This window comes from Tachysurus fulvidraco, chromosome 16 (genome assembly GCF_022655615.1).
Source record: "Tachysurus fulvidraco isolate hzauxx_2018 chromosome 16, HZAU_PFXX_2.0, whole genome shotgun sequence".
Lineage (NCBI taxonomy): Eukaryota > Metazoa > Chordata > Actinopteri > Siluriformes > Bagridae > Tachysurus > Tachysurus fulvidraco.
Window position 1 is genome coordinate 3,556,475 of NC_062533.1, and position 21,831 is coordinate 3,578,305.

At 44.8% G+C, this 21,831-nt stretch overlaps 2 protein-coding genes across 5 annotated transcripts in view; one reads left to right on the forward strand and one right to left on the reverse strand.

Annotated features, from left to right (window-relative positions):
- The first annotated feature begins 27 nt into the window (after positions 1-27).
- Positions 28-3,518, forward strand: cbr4 (carbonyl reductase 4). Its single transcript, XM_027163376.2, has 6 exons — positions 28-205; positions 589-744; positions 843-963; positions 1,050-1,183; positions 2,362-2,496; positions 2,693-3,518. The coding sequence occupies exons 2-6, from the start codon at positions 600-602 to the stop codon at positions 2,869-2,871; spliced, it is 714 nt and encodes a 237-aa protein (XP_027019177.1). The 5' UTR covers positions 28-205; positions 589-599; the 3' UTR covers positions 2,872-3,518.
- A 2,495-nt stretch (positions 3,519-6,013) lies between these two features.
- palld (palladin, cytoskeletal associated protein) overlaps positions 6,014-21,831 on the reverse strand; it is a 95,792-nt gene continuing 79,974 nt past the window's right edge. For 2 of the 4 annotated variants that reach the window (XM_047801585.1, XM_047801584.1), the window contains 12 exons: positions 21,582-21,831; positions 19,023-19,155; positions 18,066-18,167; positions 17,403-17,441; positions 15,583-15,804; positions 14,737-14,886; positions 14,293-14,381; positions 13,036-13,168; positions 10,413-10,620; positions 10,123-10,288; positions 8,384-8,517; positions 6,014-7,717 (listed from right to left, as the gene is read on the reverse strand). The exon at positions 21,582-21,831 is cut by the window's right edge and continues 434 nt beyond it. In XM_047801585.1, the coding sequence (XP_047657541.1) occupies positions 7,557-7,717; positions 8,384-8,517; positions 10,123-10,288; positions 10,413-10,620; positions 13,036-13,168; positions 14,293-14,381; positions 14,737-14,886; positions 15,583-15,804; positions 17,403-17,441; positions 18,066-18,167; positions 19,023-19,155; positions 21,582-21,831 (1,787 nt within the window). In that variant the 3' untranslated portion in view covers positions 6,014-7,556. The remainder of the gene's footprint in view (positions 7,718-8,383; positions 8,518-10,122; positions 10,289-10,412; positions 10,621-13,035; positions 13,169-14,292; positions 14,382-14,736; positions 14,887-15,582; positions 15,805-17,402; positions 17,442-18,065; positions 18,168-19,022; positions 19,156-21,581) is intronic. The other 2 variants (XM_047801586.1, XM_047801587.1) reach the window with 1 other exon arrangement.

Genomic DNA, 21,831 nt, shown 5'->3' on the forward strand with positions numbered 1-21,831 from the left:
GTAAAAGCGTCACGCACTAATGTGGGCGTGGTTACGGCACACAGCTGATCCAAGATGGCGACATCCATATACTTGTTTTGAGGAAACTCGGGTGAAGTTCCATGATAGAACCAAGAGAAAAGAAACACAGCTAGTAATATAATTATCTAGGAGATAATCCTCCAGACGGAACACAAGGGCTAGGGCGCATTTTGACTGTCAGCAGGTTTGTTTACATGTTTGCAATAAAGCCACATACACACGTGTTAGCATTCAGCCTCAGTATTTACATTTGCAGCATTTAGCAGACACACTTATCCAGAGTGACTTACTTTTCTTTTTTTATCTCATTTTATACAACTGAACAATTGAGGGTTAAGGGCCTTGATCAGGGGCCCAGCAGTGGCGGCTTGGTGGACCTGGGATTTGAACTAACGACCTTTTGAAAGATAGATCAACACCTTAACCACAAGGCTACCACATCCCTCCCTCAATATATTTAGTATTCAATCTTTGTAGCACATCCCTAGATCCTTTGCAACAATGATTAGACAGGAAATAAAACGTGTCTGTTTATTTTCATTGTGTGGTCCTTTTTTCCTCTTATAGACAGACGGCTGATGTCCAGGTTAGGTGTGGTGTTTGGAGGCTCCCGTGGCATTGGGCGAGCAGTAGCCCAACTGTTGGCACAAAGGGGGCATCGAATTGTGGTGATCTCCAGGAACCAAGAAGCAGCACAGGCCACAGCAGAGACGCTTCCTGGAGGTGAATCACTTAAACCCTGAGAAATATTTTGAGATGTTTTCCATGTAGCTTTTCAAACCTAACAGATTTTTTCTTTTCTTTTATATGTTTTACTCTAGAGGAACATTTGGGTCTCAGTTGTGACATTTCAAAAGAGCATGAGGTCCAGGGAGCGTTCGATACCATCGCTAAGACCTGCGGCCCTGTGGGATACCTGGTCAATGCAGCAGGTGTCAATAAGTGAGAGTTGTTTTTAGCATTTAGTGCAGCATAAAGGACAGCGTCTCTTGGGATTCCTAACCAGATTTTCTGCCTCTGTGTTTCAGAGATGCATTATTAATGAGGTGTAAACCTGAGGACATGGTGTCTGTTCTTCACACCAACCTGCTCGGCTCAATGCTCACCTGCAGGGCAGCGTTACGGAGCATGCTCAGTAAAGGAGGTGCTATTGTCAACATAGGTCAGCTATAACATTACAATCTCTGTTTATTCACTGTATTAAACACTGACATGACACTGATCTTAGGATATTTTCATGTATGACTATCCTTAGTCATGTTTCTAGGAAAATACTTCATTATCTCTCCTCTCTGCGATGATTACAATTCAAACTAAATATATGTCTGTATAATGATCCTGAGCTCAGGGTTGGACATAAAATTCTGATGAATTATAAGTTTATTTGTGTACACATTGGCAAAAAGAAACCAGAAATCTTCAGGACAAAACATCTCCCCCCCCAAAAAAAAAAACAGAAAGAAAGAAAGAAAGAAAGAAGGTTAAAGCCTCTGGCTACCACTCAAATGGTTGATGGTTCAAATCCTGGTACCTTTAAGTGATCCTGCGCTCTGATATGTAAAGAGATGAATTTTGCTGTGCTGTAATATAAATGTGAGACATTAATGCGTGCTCTTGAGTATAAAGTCTTTTTTTTTTTTTTTTTAAACAATTCAATTGAGTTTTTTGTATAGGGCTTTTAACTATGAACATTATCACACAGCAGCTTTACAGGAAGATGATTTTGGTGTATTATTTGGAATTGTAGATTGCGCGCGCGCGTGTGTGTGTGTGTGTGTGTGTGTGTGTGTGTGTGTGTCCTTTGAATTTCGTCTCTAGAATATTACAGACGTTGTCCAGTTTAAGAAAAAAAACCTCAGTCATTCGCGTAATGACCACTAGGTGGCATTAAAGCACCATTATTATCCACATTTAACCCTTTTTATTGTAGCTCAATAGTGAGCAAAAATACAGAGCAAAATAAAGACAAAGAGTTCAGAGAATATGAAATAAATAAAGAACAAAAATAATAGTAATAGATAAAGAAACAAAATATAGGAGAAAGTGATTCGATGTTTAGGAAGTTTTAAAATGCTGCTGAACTTTGATTGTTTACATAAGATTTTTTTGTGTACTCATGTTTGAAAGAGTTTCAAGGTATATCTTAAGATCAGTGTTACACAAAGGTAATGTATAAGAGTATTTGAATTTGAATTACTGCCCTGAAAGTCTATAAAACAAATAGGAATATGACATTTGGGGGGGTGTGTGTGTGTGTGTGTGTGTGTGTGTGTGTGTGTGTGTGTGTGTGTGTGTGTGTGTGTGTGTGTGTGTGTGTGTGTGAATGAAACATCTCCACAGGCTCAGTAGTGGGTGTGAAGGGAAACGCTGGCCAGAGTGTGTACAGTGCCAGTAAAGCCGGACTCGAAGGTTTCACACTCTCTCTGGCCAAAGAGGTCGCATCTCGAAACATTCGAGTCAATTTAGTAGCTCCAGGTAGACTTGAATCATCTCTTTTCCTCTTTACATATATTGTGTGTGTGTGTGTGTGTGTGTGTGTGGTAAATCAAGCCCTGGATTATTATAGTGTACTCTTTCCTGAACCAGGGTCCATGTGGAGTACACAGGGAGTCTGTAGTAATGAAGCCTGCACTACAGGTAGCTTAGTGTTTCCTCTTTGTCTCTGTTTCAGGACTCATTCGGACAGACATGACAGCAGGGATGAACGAAGAAGAGTATAGCAAGAAGATTCCGCTGGGTCGCTTCGGGGATCCACAGGAAGTAGCTCACGCTGTCGTGTTCCTCCTGGAGTCTCCGTACATCACAGGACACGTCTTGTTGGTGGATGGAGGACTACAACTGACCATGTAGTTCTCGATTCTGCTCAGTCTTGACTGTGAGGCTTGCAGTGCAGCAGCCTCAAGCAAGGAAGCTTTCCAGAGTTACATTGACCACACAGAGACGACTTGACGAACTTCATGCGGTCACATTGTTGGATTTCAGATTACCGCCTGCCCTCCAGGAGAGTCTCTATAAACATGATCGTAATTGGCCTTGGCGTTTCGGCGACCGTTTATGTGAACCGTCTCCACTTTGTGGTCATACTTAAAATAGATGTGTTGCACATGTTCAGTCAGCTGTATCACCCCACACGATGATTTAAGGGATGTTTAAAAAAAAAAACATTTGCTTACCGCAGTACATTCGGTACCAACATTCAGGAACGTCACCTACAGGGTTTAATAACTGAGACGGCTGGAATCTGTTTCTGAAATAGTTTTATAAAGTGAGTTATCGGTCATTTCACAGCATAGCTTTCCAGTCATATCTGCAAAGCACCAATATGGCTGAAGCTTTTCATTCCAACCCGAGCAGGAGCTGGGATTCGGTTGGAATGAATAACTGTAGTCACCTCTGACTGGACTTTTTAAGGATAAGATTGGATATCCTTGACTTAGAGAAATTGTGCATGTCTTTTAACTCCCTCACAGAATAAATCTTATCACTGCAGGTCATAATCCGTCTCAGCTTCATTATTCACTGCGGTGTATGCACTGTACTGCCAAAGGATAGTGGGTATCTGCTCCAGTGTAGCAGCACTCTAGTCTCCTCTTTGCTGCTCTAAAAGCTTCTGCTCTTCTGGGAAGAAAACTGATTATTATTGGGGCTCTTCTGCATTCGGTACATTTGTTTTAAAATATTTTTCAGTACACGATAGGCCAATGTGAGTCGACATAACATTGTCATACTTAAAGCACTTATGTGCACCCCTGTCCATCACGCGCATGTGTGCTTGTTGACCCCATCATTCCAGATCTATTCCCCCAGTGTTTGCTGTTATAATGAGCTCCACTTTTCTGTAAAGGTTTTCCACTAGATGTTGGAGTGTGTGTGTGTGTGTGTGTGTGTGTGTGTGAGGATTAGTGATCATTCAGCTACAAGAGCATTAGTGAGATCAGACACTGATGGTGTAAGAGTGAGGAGGTCTGGGGTTCAGTCGGAGTTCCAGTTCATCACAAAGGTGTTCAGTGGGGTTGAGTCAGAGTCAGGGCTCTGTGCAGGACACTCGAGTTCTTCTACTCCAACATTAACACACCGTGTCTTCATGGAGCTCTGTGCTTTGTGTACGGGGACATCATCACGCTGGAACTCTGTCCGAATCGTGTGGTGGTCAAGGTTGCACATACTTTTGGTATGTTGTTTTGAAACGTATGAATATGTAGTCTATAACTTATTTTATATTCTAGCTCAGAGCTGCAAAATGAATCATCTCCTCTTTCTGCATACACAGAGATCAAACCAGAGAGATATAAAAAAATAAAAATAGAACTGACACTAGAACATTCTTGTGGTGTAATAGGAACTCTTACGTTTTCTCCTCCGTCCCCACAGGAGATGTTGGGCTCACCCCCTGATCACAGACACACAGCTGAGTCGGATTAAAGCGTGGGGCTGCGATTTATTTTTAGCTCATTGAGTGATTTGGGTGTGTGTGTGTGTGTGGGGAGGGAAGGTCGACTTGTGGCTTAATGCTCTTTGTGTTGAACGACGAGGTCAGAGTTCAGCGTGTGGAGGATCTGAGCCGCAGAATGATGTCACGTTTACTCTTGACCAATACCACATGCACCGGGGCTTTTAAGAAGGGCCCTGAATTCATTCGATGCTCCGTTTTATTTCCGCAAAACGTGTAATGATTCATGTGGACACATTTTAATCCTGCAGCAGATTGCACCTGAAACCTGAAAGTCAGGACATCCTGTTATTACAGCACAACATAACAAACCTGAAGTAAAAACTTACCAAAACTACCAGACACAGGAACAGTTTCTTTCCCCAGGCACCAGACAATCACGCTGATTAACACCTCACCATAATTATATTCCCTGCTTCATATCTATAAGTGCTGCATTATCAGGACTGTCAGTCATCACATCATCTGTATATATTACACACACACACACACACACACACACACACACACTACTGCTGCTGTATGATGTACAATAGCATAATATTACACAATACTGTTATTTGCACTCCCACACTTTATGTACATACCTGTCATATATTCTGTACATTTAATACTCGTACTGTCTATATTGTATCTCATCGTGTGTATTGTCTTGTATAGTCTGCATTGTCTTGTCTTGTACAGTCTGCATTATCTTGGCTAGTCTGTATTGTCTTGTATAGTCTGCATTGTCTAGTCTGTCTTGTCTAGTCTGTATTGTCCTGTATAATCTGCATTGTCTTGTATTGTCTTGTCTAGTCTGTATTGTCCTGTATAATCTGCATTGTCTTGTATTGTCTTGTCTAGTCTGTATTGTCCTGTATTGTCTTGTCTAGTCTGTATTGTCTTGTCTTGTTTTGTCTAGTTTGTATTGTCTTGTCTAATCTGTATTGTCTTGTCCAGTCTGTATTGTCTTGTCTTGTTTTGTGAGATCAGAGTTTTTCTTCATTCTGATGTTTGACGTGTATCTGTAGATGTTTATACGTTTTGTAACGCTGCCACATGATTGGCCGATTGCTCCTGAATGAATATCCAGATGATCAGTGATGACTATTTCCAGGTTAGTTCCTGTAAACAAAAGTGCTGTGGTTTTCATGTGAGTTTTATAATTTGGGGGAAAAAAAAGATAATAATAATAAATATAGCTGCAAGCAGGGATTCTGGGGTCAAGCCGATCAGATGCGCTCAGAACATGTCGCTGATGAACCATAACAGAACATGAATCATACCAGGTTTCGTAGCGATACTGTGTGTGTGTGTGTCAGTGTATTAACACCCAATACTTGCAGCTATATTGACGATACAGCCTCATGATGAACATAATTGGATGTTTGGACTGTTGGTGGCGCTAGAGGGTTTGAACTAGACACACCAAAGTTGCTATAGTAACTTAGAAGACTGGCCTGTACATGTGTACCGACAATAACAATAGGTGTCTACGCCCCTTCGGGGTTTGACCCCTAATAGTAAAAAGGTCACATTCATCAGGACAAGACTAGAGTATTTCCAGAGATTTTTTATTTATTTATATTGTTCATACACCATAACAGTCAGAAGAACATTTCATATACAGGCAAAATCTTTCGTCAGTCCTTAAGTATGTTGTACTGTGTTGAGACGGAAGTAATAGCGACGGGAAAAGAAAAAAAAAACAAAAAACTAACAAACAAAAAAAAAAGTCGAGCGAGTACATACAGTATGAAGAAGTCGTATTTTCTGCAAGCTTTACGTTTGTGCAATCCGGCTACCCTTGACTCTATTTAACTAAGATATCGTAATGTAATAAAAGTACCAGAGTTGAATACGTGTATGTGTATACGTTAATACGAAAGGAAAAAAAAAAAGATAAGTGTAAATAATTCGAAATGATGGTAAATATATAGTTAAATAAAAGATCAGGCGTAAAGAAAGCGACGGAGAAAACCACTGATCACTAATATAATTTAACGTCTGCATCTGGCTATAAATACTCCACCGATCCGGGGTTTTTCCTCTCCTCCTCGTACGAGAGCGTACACGGTCGTGTGTGAGAGGTGAATACTCTCGTGCTCTTGCTACAACTCTCTTTTTTGCGCACGTTCACCCTCGGTTTAAAGTGACGGCGGAAATCTCACCGAAACTGCCCCTCTCTCCTGTGACACCTCCACCTCCACCTCTCGGTGCGAGGGTCCGATCATCCTTACAACCCAGTTCCGCACCTGTAGTAACTTCCCTATGCCCAAACACATGATAGAGAAAGACAGAAAAAAAAAATAATAATAATTATAATATTAATAATAATTTTTAAGGCCCGGCCTTGTGCGATATCTATGGCGTTCCAGACTAGGTGGATATCTGTGTATAGTGTGATCTGTGTATCTACACCCAGACTGCTGTGATGCACATAGAAAGAAGTTCACTACATAAAAGGAACACGGCTAATAAGAAACCTAACTATTCGACTTATCCGACTCTCTAGAGAAACAGTCTCTTTACACAAAAGTCTTTCTGTTACAACATGAACAGATCTCCAGCAAACCTACAAGCCAGGCAAAGGCACTGAGTATTAAGTACTACACACTGGCACCAGAGTAACACATGCGGAAGCTACGGCTTTCTGTTTTTCTTTCTTTATGTGTTAAGCGTTTTGAATCGGTTTTTATGTAGTTATGTAGGAAAGGTGATCGCTGGTGCCGTACTTCCTCCCTCAGAGTGTGTGTGTGTGTGTGTGTGTGTGTGTGGTCTGAAAGAAACTGGACATGACCTCACTTCAGTGCCTATCAACACTTCCTAATTTCCCATCTTCTCACATGGATCAAAATCAAATCTTCCAAATTTGTAATGAACTGGAATCTCTTCTCTCTGTGAAAAACCTTTTTCTTTTTTCTTTTTTTTTTTCTCTCTCTTCATTTTACTAATCGATAATCTTCTGAGCTCGAAGAGCTTCAAACGGTCAAGAGGTTAATGTTCCTCCGGTTAAAAGGCCATGATGGTGTGTTGTTTCTGGGACAGTGGCACTGGGGTCGTAGGGTCAGGGTGTATAATAGTGTCAGGCCTGGGCAAGCATCTACAGGTCATCACTTTCCACCAGGGTACCAGGGGGCAGGGGGCTGGAGTCTGGGAAGAAAGCTGCTTTCACGTCCAGGCCGCGCTCGGTCAGTGCTGCGTAGCGGCTGGTCGAAGGGCGCACCTTCTTGGGCTTTGGGGTGTGTGTCTGCTGATACTGATCTATGGGACAAAGACAGTGAAAGGTTTGTTGTGGTTAGGTATGAAGCTGATATTTTACACGATAGAGGAGTCGATCTTCTGAATAAGATGGTAATAAAGCTAGGCGGGTTGCACGGCTTTCCCCTTGAGCATGTATTAAGCATGTAATTCTCAGCCTGGCAGTGGAAACAGCGTAACATCTGAGGGAAATATTTAGCATTTATTACACACACACACAATATAATTTTATGGCTTGGATTATTCCACTTTATTTAAAACCAAGGCTTTACAACATGCTTTAATGGCTACGGTAAGGTTTATGTTACAAGCCCAGATTTATCCTCAGTGCCAGACGCTCGCCGAACGGTAGCGCGATGTTTTCTTGCCTTGGTGAACTCCTGTCACGTGTAACAGCTGTTTGTGTCGAGATTAGAAAGGTTTCAAACGTTCTTGATGGCAAACAAAGCGGCGGGCGGAGTAAAGGCTTTTATAAAACGCAAGTGCAGGAAAGGGAGTTTGCTTGGATTGGCTGAGACTGCACACACATGCACATCGCTGATGCGTACAACACCCGAGTTTGGCGCTCGCTCTATATTCCTGCGTCTGAGTGAAATGTTCATGGACGTATCATCGGAGCCATTTAGCTTGGTGCGTGTGTTTGTGCGTGTGTGTGTGTGTAACACTTACAGTGAACGTCGAGTCGCGCTGTGGTAGAAACGATGCCCGCTTCGTTCTTAGCTGAAACCGTGTACCAGCCTGCGTCCTCCTTCAGAGCTGGCTGAATAATCATACACAGATAGCCAAAGTTGTCCTGGTGCATGCTGGGAAGTGGAGCACATCACACAACAGAGTTAGTCAAGGATTTAAATGCCAAGTGTTGTTTTTTTTTTAATCTCCCCGCAAATCTGCTTTGAACAACAAATAGCAACTACTACGACAATTCCACCAATCACACACACGCACACACGCACACCAAAAACAGAACTTTTACTACGTCCTTGATGTGGTCAGCCAATTAAAAAGTCCAAACTCGCTTAAGTTAAGAGTAATTATTCTCTGCTGTTTTAAAGAAAGAACAGCTCGGTCACAGAGGCTGTAAACCTCAGACACGTCTCTGAGGTGGTGGAGACGCTGTTTGTTGAGGTCCTGGTACTGTACTGTACTGTGTGTATGGCTCATCTTTACAAGGTCTTGCCTGTCGCCGTTTGTGTATACACGCTGTAACGTCAAATACACGGCTCGTCAACTCTGGCTGCTCCGAGTTGCCATTTATGGAGCTGCCGGTGTGCTACGGCTCGGCCCGATGTTTGCAGGAAACATACCTCAGGAGAGACAAATTCCATACGGAGTCTTTAAAAAAAACAAAAAAAAAAACTCGGTAAACGAAACCTGCCGTCTTATGCGATTAGGTCCCGAAGACTGAAGAGCTGTAAAGAGAAATCCTAAAGGAACGTTCCTGGATGTTGTACACAAAGATATGATGATCAAAAAGTTTATAAAAAGAGAAGATGGGAGAAACGAGGCGCTGCATTTATTTATTTATTTATTTATTTATTGTTCATATGACAAGATCTCTAGAATGACCTGAAAGCAGCAGGAAGAACAAACAAATTCAGCAGGTCATGTTTAGAGAAGGAAGACTTCAGTAAGAGGGGCACGGTGGCTTAGGGTCGGGGGTTCGATTCCCGCCTCCGCCTCGTGTGTGTGGAGTTTGCATGTTCTCCCCGTGCCTCAGGGGTTTCCTCCGGGTACTCCGGTTTCCTCCCCCGGTCCAAAGACATGCATGGTAGGTTGATTGGCATCTCTGGGAAATTGTCCGTAGTGTGTGTGTGTGTGCCCTGTGATGGGTTGGCACTCCGTCCAGGGTGTATCCTGCCTCGATGCCCGATGACGCCTGAGGCTCCCCATGACCCGAGGTAGTTCGGATAAGCGGTAGAAAATGAATGAATGAATGAATGAGTAAAGCACGGTGCTGGGAGCATCGCCATTCAGGGCTGTATGATGGGCAGAGAATTTAGAAGAGAATTTAATCTCATCAGCTGAGAAAATAAAAGAGCTTTTCGACACGAAGTCAGTCGCAGACATGCGGCCGGTCCGACTCGGTTTATATACTTTAAGTCTAAACAGACTCTTGTAACCTTGTGGGATTGAAGCAAAGAATGATGCGGCAGAACTGTGCCATAGTGAGTAATGTGTGTAAAGCTGAAGTGAACAGACACACTGGAAGAATACAGACTGAAAGTGTCTGCTCACTGTCTGCTCTTCAGGTATGTACAGGTACAGTATAGTATACATACTGTATATAGACCATTTATTTCTCAGTGTTAGTAGTTCAGTAGTTTCTGTTCAGTGGTGTTGGTGAAACTGTTTCGATTCGGTCCAACAAAGGCAACGTGAAAACGTCAATAAAACTCAAAAGGAAATACCTTATTCTGTCTGTGTTGTGAGTGATCGACTCGTTCTCTTTCTTCCAGAAAATCTGAGGGAACGGGACTCCGGATACACGGCATTCCATGCGCACCGGGTAACCCTCGGCAACGCTGGTGTTCTGGAGCTTCTCGATGAAGGAAGGAGCTTTGTGCATCTCTTTAGCTGTAACGGAGAACGTCAAAGACGGCCTGTGAAACGATTCTGGACTTAAACGGTTAGTTGTGTATAAAACGTCCTGCGCATGCGTTCTAGCTTCTCATCAATGGAGGGTGAAAAGACTAAATACCGGCTACAATCAGCTCCAGGTTGAAGGAGTTCTGTCCGGCCCTGTTGCTGGCGATGCACGTATAGACTCCTGCGTCTCTGCTAGTGACGGGCTCGATTACCAACGAATGCACTCCGTTCTCTCGCACCAGCATTTTATGGAAGGAATCTGGACGGATGGTCTGGCCGTTCAGCTGCCAGATCAGATCAGGTGTCGGCAATCCACTTACCTGTGGGGGGGGGTCAGATGTGTAGTGCTCGAGTTAGTAGTTCTGACAAAAATGTTATATTTTACACATGCCTTTTACACACACCGCTGAACCAAAGTAGGTTTCTACTAATTAAAAGTAGATATGTGTGTGGGTGTGTGTGTAGATGTGTGTGTGTGTGTGTGTAGATGTGTGTGTGTGTCTTCAGCTGTAAGTTGGTGCTAAATGGTTTCCCATGAGAAATGGGGTTATGTTCAAAAGCTCTATTGTTAATGATCCTCACTTTCTCATTAGAAACATAACACCTGCCCCACCTTCAGGTGTGCCTTCCTCCCTCTCTCTCTCTCTCTCTCTCTCTCTTCCCCATTTCTCTCTCTCTGTCTCTCTCCCCCATTTCTCTCTCTGTCTCTCTCTCTCCCCCATTTCTCTCTCTCCTTCCTTCTCCCCCCCCTCCCCTTCTCTCTCTCCCCTTCTCTCTCTCTCCAGAGTTAACGTTAAAAGAAAAAGCTGGACATGTTTTGAAATTAACTAAGTTTGAAGGTGACTCTGAAGAGATCGATCCCTTGTGTGTGTGTGTGTGTGTGTGTGTGTGTGTGAGAGAGAGAGATAGAGAGCGTGTTCTGGAGAGGAAAAATAAATGCTTTGATTCCATGTCAGGATTTAGCCATCTTTGTACTCCCTGCACAGAGGGACATTTTTGGCTTGGAAAATTCAGAGCTGCAGAGCGGTCGGAAACAAACGGCTAAGAAATAAATACCAGCAGCCTTTCTGCATGAGTGCAAGTATGATACTTCTGATTACAGGCTTTTTATACCATGTGGAACAGTGTGGCCTCATTGTAATAATGCTACATAGTTCTGCAACATGGCAGAGAGAGAGAGAGAGAGAGGGAGAGAGAGGGAGGGAGGGAGGGATAGAGGGAGGGAGAGAGGAGGGAGAGAGAGGAGAGGAGAGAGAGAGAGGAGAGAGAGGGGGGGGAGGGAGAAGTGACGACGAGAGAGAGGGGGAGGAGAGAGAGGGGCGATGAGAGGGGGAGAGAGGGAGGGAGGGAAGAGAGAGAGGGGGGGAGAGAGAAGAGGGGGAGAGAGGAGAGAGAAGGAGAGAGACGAGAGAGAGAGAGAGGGGCAGAGAGAAGAGAGAGAGGAGGAGGAGGAGGAGGGAAGGGAGGGCAGGAGGGAGGAGGGAGCGAGAGAGAGGGGAGAGAGAGAGAAGGGAGGAGCGGAGAGGAGAGACGGAGAAGAAGGTAGGAGGAGAGAGAGAGACTGAGAATAAGGGGAGAGGAGAGAAGGAGAGAGGGAGAGAGAGCGAAGGCAGAGAGGGAGGGAAGGAGAGAGAGAGAGGGAGAGAGAGGGAGAGACGGCGAGAGAGAAGGAGGGAGAAGAGAGAGAGAGACGGACGGGAGAATCGAGGAGAGCCGGGCTGGAAGAGAGGGAGGGAGGAGAGGGAGGGAGGGAGGGAGAGAGAGAGGAGAAGAAGGGAGAGGAGAGGGAGAAGAAGGAGAGAGAGAGAGAGAGGAGGGAGGAGGGAGAGTGAGGAGGTAGGAGAGAGAGGAAGAGGAAGGGAGGAGGGAGGGAAGGAGAGAGGGGAGGGCGCGAGAGGAGGGGAGGGAAGGACGAGGAGAGAGAGGAGGAGAGGAGGAGCGAGAGAGGAGAGAAGAGAGAAGGAGAGAGAGAGAGGATGAGACGAGAGAGAGACAGAGAGAGGGGGAGAGAGAGGAGGGGGGAGAGGGGGGGGGAGAGGGGGGGGGGGGAGGGAGGGAGGGGGAAGGGGAGGGGTGGAGGGGAGGGGGGAGAGGGTGGAGGGGAGGGGGGGAGAGGGAGAAGGAAGGAGGGAGAGTGAGAGAGAAGGAAGGAGGGAGAGAGCTAGAGGGAGAAGTAAGGAGGGAGAGAGAGAGAGAGGGAGAAGTAAGGAGGGGGAGAGAGAGCGAGAGGGAGAAGTAAGGAGGGAGAGAGGGAGCGAGAGGGAGAAGGGGAACACGGATGACAAAAACAGACAGATTAGCTAAAAGAGGAGCAGACAAACTGATGGACAGAACTGAAGGCTCAGGATGTGCAGTAATAAAAGGAAACAAATATTCTGGGTTAAACGGTTAACATAACAATGAAGTAAATGCACAAGTGATTATTTCCAGCCTTCTCCTCTTTCACTGCAAGTCGTTTGTCATCGGAGAGGCGCTGAATAATCTCGGAATCGTTTTTTTTTCCCTCTCCGATGTGGAATGCACAGGGAGGAAACATTTCACAGACACTGGAGGCAGACACACACTAGCACCTTTTCTGTGAACACAATCACAAACACAATCAAGTGACCTGTTCGTGTTTCTCCCGGAGGCGCCGTGCGGCGTCGGTCTTACAGAATACGCCGGAGTACGGCTATTAAAGCGAGCTTTGGGAGTTAGTTAGTGTGGAGTTTAACCAGAGCAGGTCACACACTCACCTTACAGTCCATACGACAGAGTCTTCCCTCCTGCACAATCAGGTCACCCGGGGCCTGCAGGAAGTGGGGGCGGAAGTGACGTTCCTGAATGTTCTCATTCTCCTCAGCACCATCTCTTGATCTGGAGCGAGGCCTGACGGAGGAAAAAGAAAGGAAGAGTAAGAACAAGAGACAGCGATGGCCAAGTGAATGGAGGACAAACGTGTTTCCGAGGCCTCTACGGTTACAGGAACAGCATTCAACAGAGTCGTCTTTACATAAGATTTAATCTTTACATGCAGATTAAAAACTCGTCTCTTTAGTCAGGCGTACACATAATACATCCCATAATATTGTGCACTATTACATCAGATTTTTCTGAACAGCAGATATGTTAATCCCTCTACACTGCTTCTCTCTTTCTACCCATCCCGAGGCATCCGGACATTGTACCAGCTCCGATCGAGATTTTGGACCTCCGCTGAGACGAGGCCGAGTCTGTGAGGATCCTGAGACATCTACGGATCTACCGGCTCCAGTCGGACTCTGCGATACTAAAGAGGAGATCTGAACTCCATGTGATCTTTACACCAATACAACATTTATCAGACTGTATGTATATATAATCACACCCTCCAGTGTCACCCATATGAGGATGAGGTTCCCTTTTGAGTCTGGTTCCTCTCAAGGTTTCTTCCTTTACCATCTAAGGGAGTTTTTCCTCGCCACTGCTCTCTGAGTCACCTCAGACTCGCTCATCGGGGATAAATACATACACATTGTGAACTAAATATATCTAATAATAATCTTGAATTTTTTTTATTATATTAATTCTTTATATTTCTCCTTATGTTTACCTTCTGTTCTATGTTTATGTTCTGTAAAGCTGCTTTCAGACAAAGCGCTATACAAATAAACTTGAATTGAATTGAATTGAATAAACTCGGCAAAGAACCCGTTCTTCTGGATTCATCATTTAGAAGAGCCATAAACCTGGATTAGGTCTATAAAAATAATTAATCAGTGCACTAAGCTGTTTCTTTATTCTTTGCAAACCTTAACAGGAAACATACCTAACGACATCCTTTCGTTTAAAAAGGTCAGCTTTTGGAGAAGTGTCGAAACATGTAGTTGGGACACACCCTACTAGAAGCACCTAAAGCCAGGTGAGCTTAGATATCAAACAGAAACGGCTAGCGTGAGCTCACAGTCATAAATTATAGCGAAGGAAGTCAAAAGGCTGCTATTACGGTTCAGGAAAGGGTGGAGCTCGTTTACCTGCGGATGTGGCCAGGTGTAGAGCGTTGGCTCCGCCCCCTCTGGTTCACTGCCTGCACCATCATCCTGCCGGTGCAGCTCACCCTGCCCTGAGAGAAAGCGAGACGAGGAGCGGATTATTCACGGACCCACATACTTAGAGCTTTACGGGACGCTCGGGCAGGAAGAAACGCCATCTTAACTGTAGATGTATGTAGTGATGAGGAAAGTAAAGTCTGTTTTTAGGTGAACAACCATTAAATACATCCATACGGGTGCCATTATTTCTTCACACACACACACACACACACACACACACACACACACACACACACACACACACACACACACACACTTCGCCTGGTCATGTTTCTGTTCTCAGAACCTATACTTTTTTTTTTTAGTTCTGCTTTAGACAATGAACTAATATGGATTGTAATGAAGGGACAAGGCATGCAGGTGTACCCCAGGGTTGCTAGCCATGACGGTGTAGTTGCCGTCGTCATCCAGAGAGGCAGCGGCTGTGTGCAGGGAGCAGGTACCGTCCGGTTCTCGGCTGATGCGGTAGTGCTCGCTCCGTTTGGAGATCTGTTTTCCATCTTTAAACCAGTACACCTACACAGACACAAAGCCACACGGTCAACAACGTTATCCAGCATTCCTTTTGTTCGTATATACACACAAGTACGATCGCTCGTTTGTTTTCACTTTAGGCTGGCAGCGGTTAGAGAGAGAGTGAAAGATGGGATGTAAAGCCTGTGTGTGTGTGTGTGTGTGAGAGAGAGAGAGAGAGTGTGTGTGTGTTTGAAAGAGAGAAGAGTGTGAGAATGCACCACATCCATATATGGCAAGAATCCCAACAGCAGACAAGCATCAACTTTAATAATAATACTAAACCTCCACCAGTAATCTTTGCCTTATTTTATTCTTTTTTTTTTAGCTTTTCCTCTCTCTCTCTCTCTCTCTCTCTCTCTCTCTCTCTCTCCCTCTCCCCCACTCTCTCTCCGCTTCTCTCTCCCACTCTCTCTGTCTCTCTCTCCCACTCTCTCTCTCTCTCCTTCTCTGTCTATCTCCCTCTATCTGTGTCTCCCCCTCTCCCACTCTCTCTGTCTCTCTCTCACACTCTCTCTCTGTCTCTCTCTCCCTCTCCCACTCTCTCTCTCACACACACACACACACACACACGATCTACTGTAAATGCAAAAAAAAATATTTACTCTTATCCTGTGGCACATCTCACAGTTTTCTTTCCTGGTAACATTCACAACACTGATAATCTGGGATTATATTCCAGCTCCAGTGACCTCTGACCTTTGGCTTAGGGTCTCCGATGACCTTGCAGGTGAAGGTGACAGGCATGCCCTCGAACACTTTGAAGTGTTTGAGTTTGTGGTCGATGTAAGGTGCCACGCAGTCCCTCAGCGGGTCGTCGTCGTGCTGGACGTCATCGTCGCTCTCCTCCACCGGGAGGCGCTCCAGCCGGAACTCGATCTCGCTGATCAGACGCTGCTCGAAGCTCGACACCTTGTACTCCTGAGACCCGAATAAAACACACGGATGCTGAGTTAGTAACACATGCTGAGCTCTGGGGTTTAGCTCACAACACAAAGTACAGAAATTATCGTTACAATGTGGAAAAGCGTGACTGCAGGAAAACGTGAAAAACTGTGGATTGTAGTACACACACACACACACACACACACACACACACACACACACACACACGATCTTCTCTGTATAATGATTAATATACACTAATGTTATAGCACACTTTTTACTTTCTCTGTTCTTTCTTTCGATCATCGTCGTCTATCGTAACTTTTGTTATAGTTTGAAAAAGTAAAGGAGTGTGTGTGTGTGTGTGTGTGTGTGTGTGTGTGTGTGTGTGTGTATGTGTGTGTGTGTGTGAGAGAGAGAGAGAGAGAGACATCGCAAAGATAATTACAGCCTTAGGGCACAGCTGCAGTAGAGGATTACTCTACACGTTTACCTCTCTCTCACTTTCTTTTTCTCTCTCTCTCTCTCACACACACACACACACACACACACACACACACACACACACACACACACACACACACACAGTCACAGTCTCACACACACAGTCTCACACACACAGTCTCACACACACAGTCTCACACACACAGTCTCACACACACACACACAGTCTCTCTCTCTCTCACACACACACACACACACACACACACACACACACACACACACACACACACACACAGTCTCTCTCTCACACACACACACAGTCTCTCTCACACACACACACACAGTCTCTCTCACACACACACACACACAGTCTCTCTCACACACACACACAGTCTCTCTCACACACACACACACAGTCTCTCTCACACACACACACACACACACAGTCTCTCTCACACACACACACACACAGTCTCTCTCACACACACACACACACAGTCTCTCTCACACACACACACACACACACACACACACACACACAGTCTCTCTCACACACACACACACAGTCTCTCTCACACACACACACACAGTCTCTCTCACACACACACACAGTCTCTCTCACACACACACACAGTCTCTCTCTCACACACACACAGTCTCTCTCTCACACACACACACAGTCTCTCTCACACACACACACAGTCTCTCTCACACACACACACAGTCTCTCTCACACACACACACAGTCTCTCTCACACACACACACACAGTCTCTCTCACACACACACAGTCTCTCTCACACACACACACAGTCTCTCTCACACACACACAGTCTCTCTCACACACAGTCACAAACACACAGATGTACACAGCATTCAGTGAACATTTAAATTTTTCAATCTTTTCTAGCAGATCAAAGCCCATCTCGACCCAGTCCCGTTCTCTGATTCTCACCCCAGTAAGATCTCATGATCATACCACATCCCCAAAAGATTGCTTTGAATTCTGAAGTTTATATTAAAGAGAGTAAAATATCACACAGATCAGACCATGGACTTTGATCGGTGAGACAGAAGAAAAAAAAAAAAAAAAGCGTGATTGCATTCTTTGAAACCAAAGCAGAGGAGTGACCAGAGTGAAGAGTGAAAGGAGAAAAGACAGAAAGGGGAGTGGAACACGCTTTGGATAACCTTTTGAGGGACAAATTCTGAATCAGCTGAACTGCTTTCCTGTAGAAAGATCAGAGATCAGGCAGTCGCAATGTGATGACATCACTTCCAGGGCTGTTTGGGTGTATTAGACTTTCTGCATGCTGGTGTGTCTTTGTTTACTTACCTGATTATATATAGATCGTAACAGCTATCAATCATTTTAGAGGTATTTTTCAAAAATGCCACATACTTTACCTGAGAAAGTAGCCATCAGATTAAAGGAGCAATAAGTAAAAGATCCTCACCGGTTATATAATCACACACATTACTAGTCACATGGCTTCACCTGACAGAGAACTTTCACAATTCGGCACCGTTTATGTTGAACACTTATACGGAACCCTGTCTATGTTGTAAATGTTGCCAAGCTTGCATTATGATTTTGTGAGTTGCCTTTTATGGAAGGGAAAAAATAAATAGGTAGCGCTGAACAGCTTAGCGCTAGTCAGAGTGGGCCAGAAAAATAAACACGGAACGCTTGGAGGAAGAAACTATTACGACTCGTTGTATGCTTCTACAACGTGTACAGGAGAGAAATTGTTATTATTGTGGACACAAATTTTAGAGCTGCACAAAATTACAGACTGCACCTTTAATGGAGGAATACTGATACAGATGTAGTAGGTTATTGAGTGCGTGTACCTGTGTAACGGGCTCCTCCTCTGTTTGCTGTGTGTTAAACACTGTGGCTGCGTTGTCAGCCCCCAGAAGCCTGCGAGCCATCTTCTCCTCATAGGTTAACCTCTGAAAGCAAGCAGGATTAATGGGTAAGGGCTTTAGGTTAGTGTCACGCGACGCTCGTCATATTACTGCAGAATTACACGGACTTGAATTAGTGACCATGCCGAGTCAGTGCTGGAGGTGGGGAGGGGTTTGTCCGGTTGGGTTTCTACTATGAACACACACAGGAAGTGGACCGACCTTTGGGCTTCCAGTCCAAAGAAACATCTGCTAAACTTCTTTAAAACCAAAAGTGAGGTTTTAATAACTGCCCAAGCTCTGGTGCTTTCCTAATTCACAACATTTTCTATCTCAGAGATTCATCGAGTCTCTTCCCATCCCCTCAGTAGATTAAAGGATAAAGGATCCCTTAATAACCTTAATAAGACTTCGCCATAAGGAATTAATTCCGCTCGACTATACACTGTAGTAGAAAGGACATTATTTCCTGTCAGGTTCACTTCTGAGTCTGGGTCGTCTCAAGGTTTCTTCCTCGTATCGTCTCAGGGAGTTTTTCCTTGCCGTCGTCACCTCAGGATTCATCGGTAGGGATAAATAATTTTAGTTTAATCTCTAAACTTTAACACTTTTCTTCTGTTTCTATACTTCTGTAAAGCTGTGAATTGTCTTATACATGTAATTGTTGTATGGACTGAATTCTACGTGTATTCACTACTTTAACCTTCGGCTAATTAGAACTCTGCTGTTTGTGACGGTTCAGCAGCGATGCAGATGCAGAAGATGCAAATGAGGTTCACTTTTCTCAGTTATCTGTAAGAGTTCTGTTGTGTTTAATACAATCTGAGACATGTTAATAATCCTTTTTTATCCAGACACGCACACACACACACACACACACACACACACACACACACACACCTGCTGGCCGTTGCTGACTCGTTCCTCTTTAAAGCGCAGCTTCCTCTCCAGGTCTTGAATGACGGCATCTTTCGAATCCTGGATCTCTGAGTCACTTACGATCCGTGGTGTGCGAGGGGTCTTACGCAGGAAGCTGCAGTTTAAAGGCCGCACGAGACAGAGAAAGAAAACGTCACAACGCAAAACCAAGATACTTTTTGCAAAACCAAGATACTAACGGCTTCTCCGAAGCTTTTAAACGTAACGCGATAGATCGTGTTATTTAAACTTATAAACTTTTTGAAAGTTACAAATAAAAAAAGCTCCTCGTGGATTGTGAGACGCTGCATGGTACTGTATAACTCTAACAGAGAAATCTTATTAGATCCTCGGTGTCGCCGTTTATTACAACCGGCCGTCGTTGAGACACGTCCGCCGAGCGGAAACTGCTTTCCAAACCCATCGGAACGCTCTGGCGTCACGGAAGCGTGAGAATTCGTAAGCAGTTGTAAAAATGTGGACCGTATCCTGTCTGGAGTGAGCTGATCCTCGTGAACATCTGTTGTGCTTAAAAAAATCTCTTCCAGCTCTCACAGAAATTGTATCTCTAACCCTAGGAGACACAGTTTTGACTGACAGGCTCTGGATGCCCCGCCCATTTCTTCTCCCCCCCACTCCTTAAGAAGTCAGGTCAGCCGAGTGCCGCCTAAACACTGATCTGTGCATCAGAAACCCTGCTAAACACCTCCAACACACACACACACACACACACACACACACACTTTATTTGCCCTTACACAGTACCATAAAACTCCTACATGGTCACAGTAGTGTGTGTCCCCATTTATAAAACTAAAAATCTTTCGATGATGTAAATCTAACTGGCTTTCACTGCTCACTTGGTGAGTGTTAATACTGGTGTGGTTTAACAGCGTGCACAAGGAGGTGGTGCAGTGTGTAGTGTTCGCTCACGGCTCGCAGATTTAATCCTAAGCTCGGAGTTTCTATGCACGTTCTCCTTCTTATCTCCAAAAAAAATAACATGGATGTGGACGTAGGATTAACGGAGATGGATTCCTTCTAAGTGTGTAAAAGTGTGTGTCAGGTTGCCTGGTGAATAAACTGGGGTCTCATTCAGGATATATTCCTGCTTCATTCCCAGTGATCCAGGGTTAATGTGAACGTGTGTGTGTGTGTGTGTGTGTGTGAGTGTGAGTGTGTGTGTGATTGTGTGCATGCGTGTGTGTGAGACTGAGTGTGTGTGTGAGTGTGAATGTGTGAGTGAGAGTGCGTGTGTGTGTGAGTGCATGCGTGTGTGAGTGCGTGCGTGTGTGTGTGTGTGTGAGTGCGTGTGCTAGTGTGTGTGTGTGTGAGTGCGTGTGTGTGTGTGAGTGAGTGCGTGTGTGTGTGTGAGAGTGCGTGTGTGTGTGTGTGTGTGAGTGCGTGTGTGTGAGTGCGTGTGTGTGAGTGCGTGCGTGTGTGTGAGTGCGTGAGTGTGTGTGAGTGCGTGTGTGTGTGTGTGTGAGTGCGTGTTTGTGTGTGTGTGTGTGAGTGCGTGTGTGTGTGTGTGTGTGAGTGCGTGTGTGTGTGTGTGTGTGTTCTTGATACTGCCATCCTCTAGTGTCTCATTTCTCTAATTCTGAGGCATAAACCGATTTTGATAAAGCTCTATATTTTAACTCAGAACACACACACACACACACACACACACACACACACACACACACACACACACACATTCCCTCCTGTCTCGAAAAAGGTCCTTCCTTCTCTATAAACATGCTTTATAAGAATGTAAACATGAGCTTCTATCCAGGAGCCGCAGTGCAGCTGTAGGAGTCCGTGGCTACGCTCCAAATTACAATACGCGCTCCCTACGCAGTGCTCTACCGCGGATCATCAAGAAGCCGTGCACTCGGTGGACCGTGAACATGTGGCTTTGTTTAGGGTGAAGCGTGTGCCGCTGACCTTAACACTTAATCTTAAGGAATGAAAACTAAAGAAAAAAATTCCGAGCTGCTCTATAAGAGACGAAAACTTGAAATCACTGCTATCTAAATTTTTAACCACGTTATTCAGCGAAGCAAACAGTTTAATCGCCTGTTAAATCGCCAGTCGTTTTTAATTAATCAACAGAAGAGAAAAAAATACCTGCTGTTTTTACATTGTACGTTATTATGCTATCAGAATTATCGTAGATACAAGTATCCCACTAGGAAGCTGCTCAAGTCGTAATTACGACTGGGAAACACAGAGATCGTTATGATACCCGAGTTGATGAGATGTGATGAGTCCTAGACTAAAGGGGAAAGAGAAAAGAAATTTGATGCGCGTGAAATACGAGAATATAAATAGACCTGGAGTCGTCCGTGTTTCGTGTACTTTCTGACAACAGAGCACGTGAACACGACTTACTCGTAATTACCACTTCAGAAGTGGGATGTAGGATAATTGAGAGCACGTGAAGGTATTTGTCTAAGACTCTTCACTGTGCCATCAATTTTTAAATAATAAAAGAAGCCGAAAATTGACGACAAATGCCATCAGCACCAAAAGAAGCAGAGGAGGATGGGTACTTACACTGTGCCATTTCCTTTGGGCAGCCCCAGGGCATTGACAGGTGGTGCAGAGGGCGTGGCTGGCAGCACAGACACCAAATACCCAGCAGGTGATTGGGGTTTGGATGTGAATGGGGAGGAGCTGTCAGAGCGGGTGGGGCTTGTGGTGACAGGAGGCGGGGGCGGAGGTGGTGGAGGGGGAAAGTCCTGCGGTGGGCCACAGGGAGAGGTGACGGTACTAGAGCTGAGGAAGGGTGGAGGAGGAGGAGGGA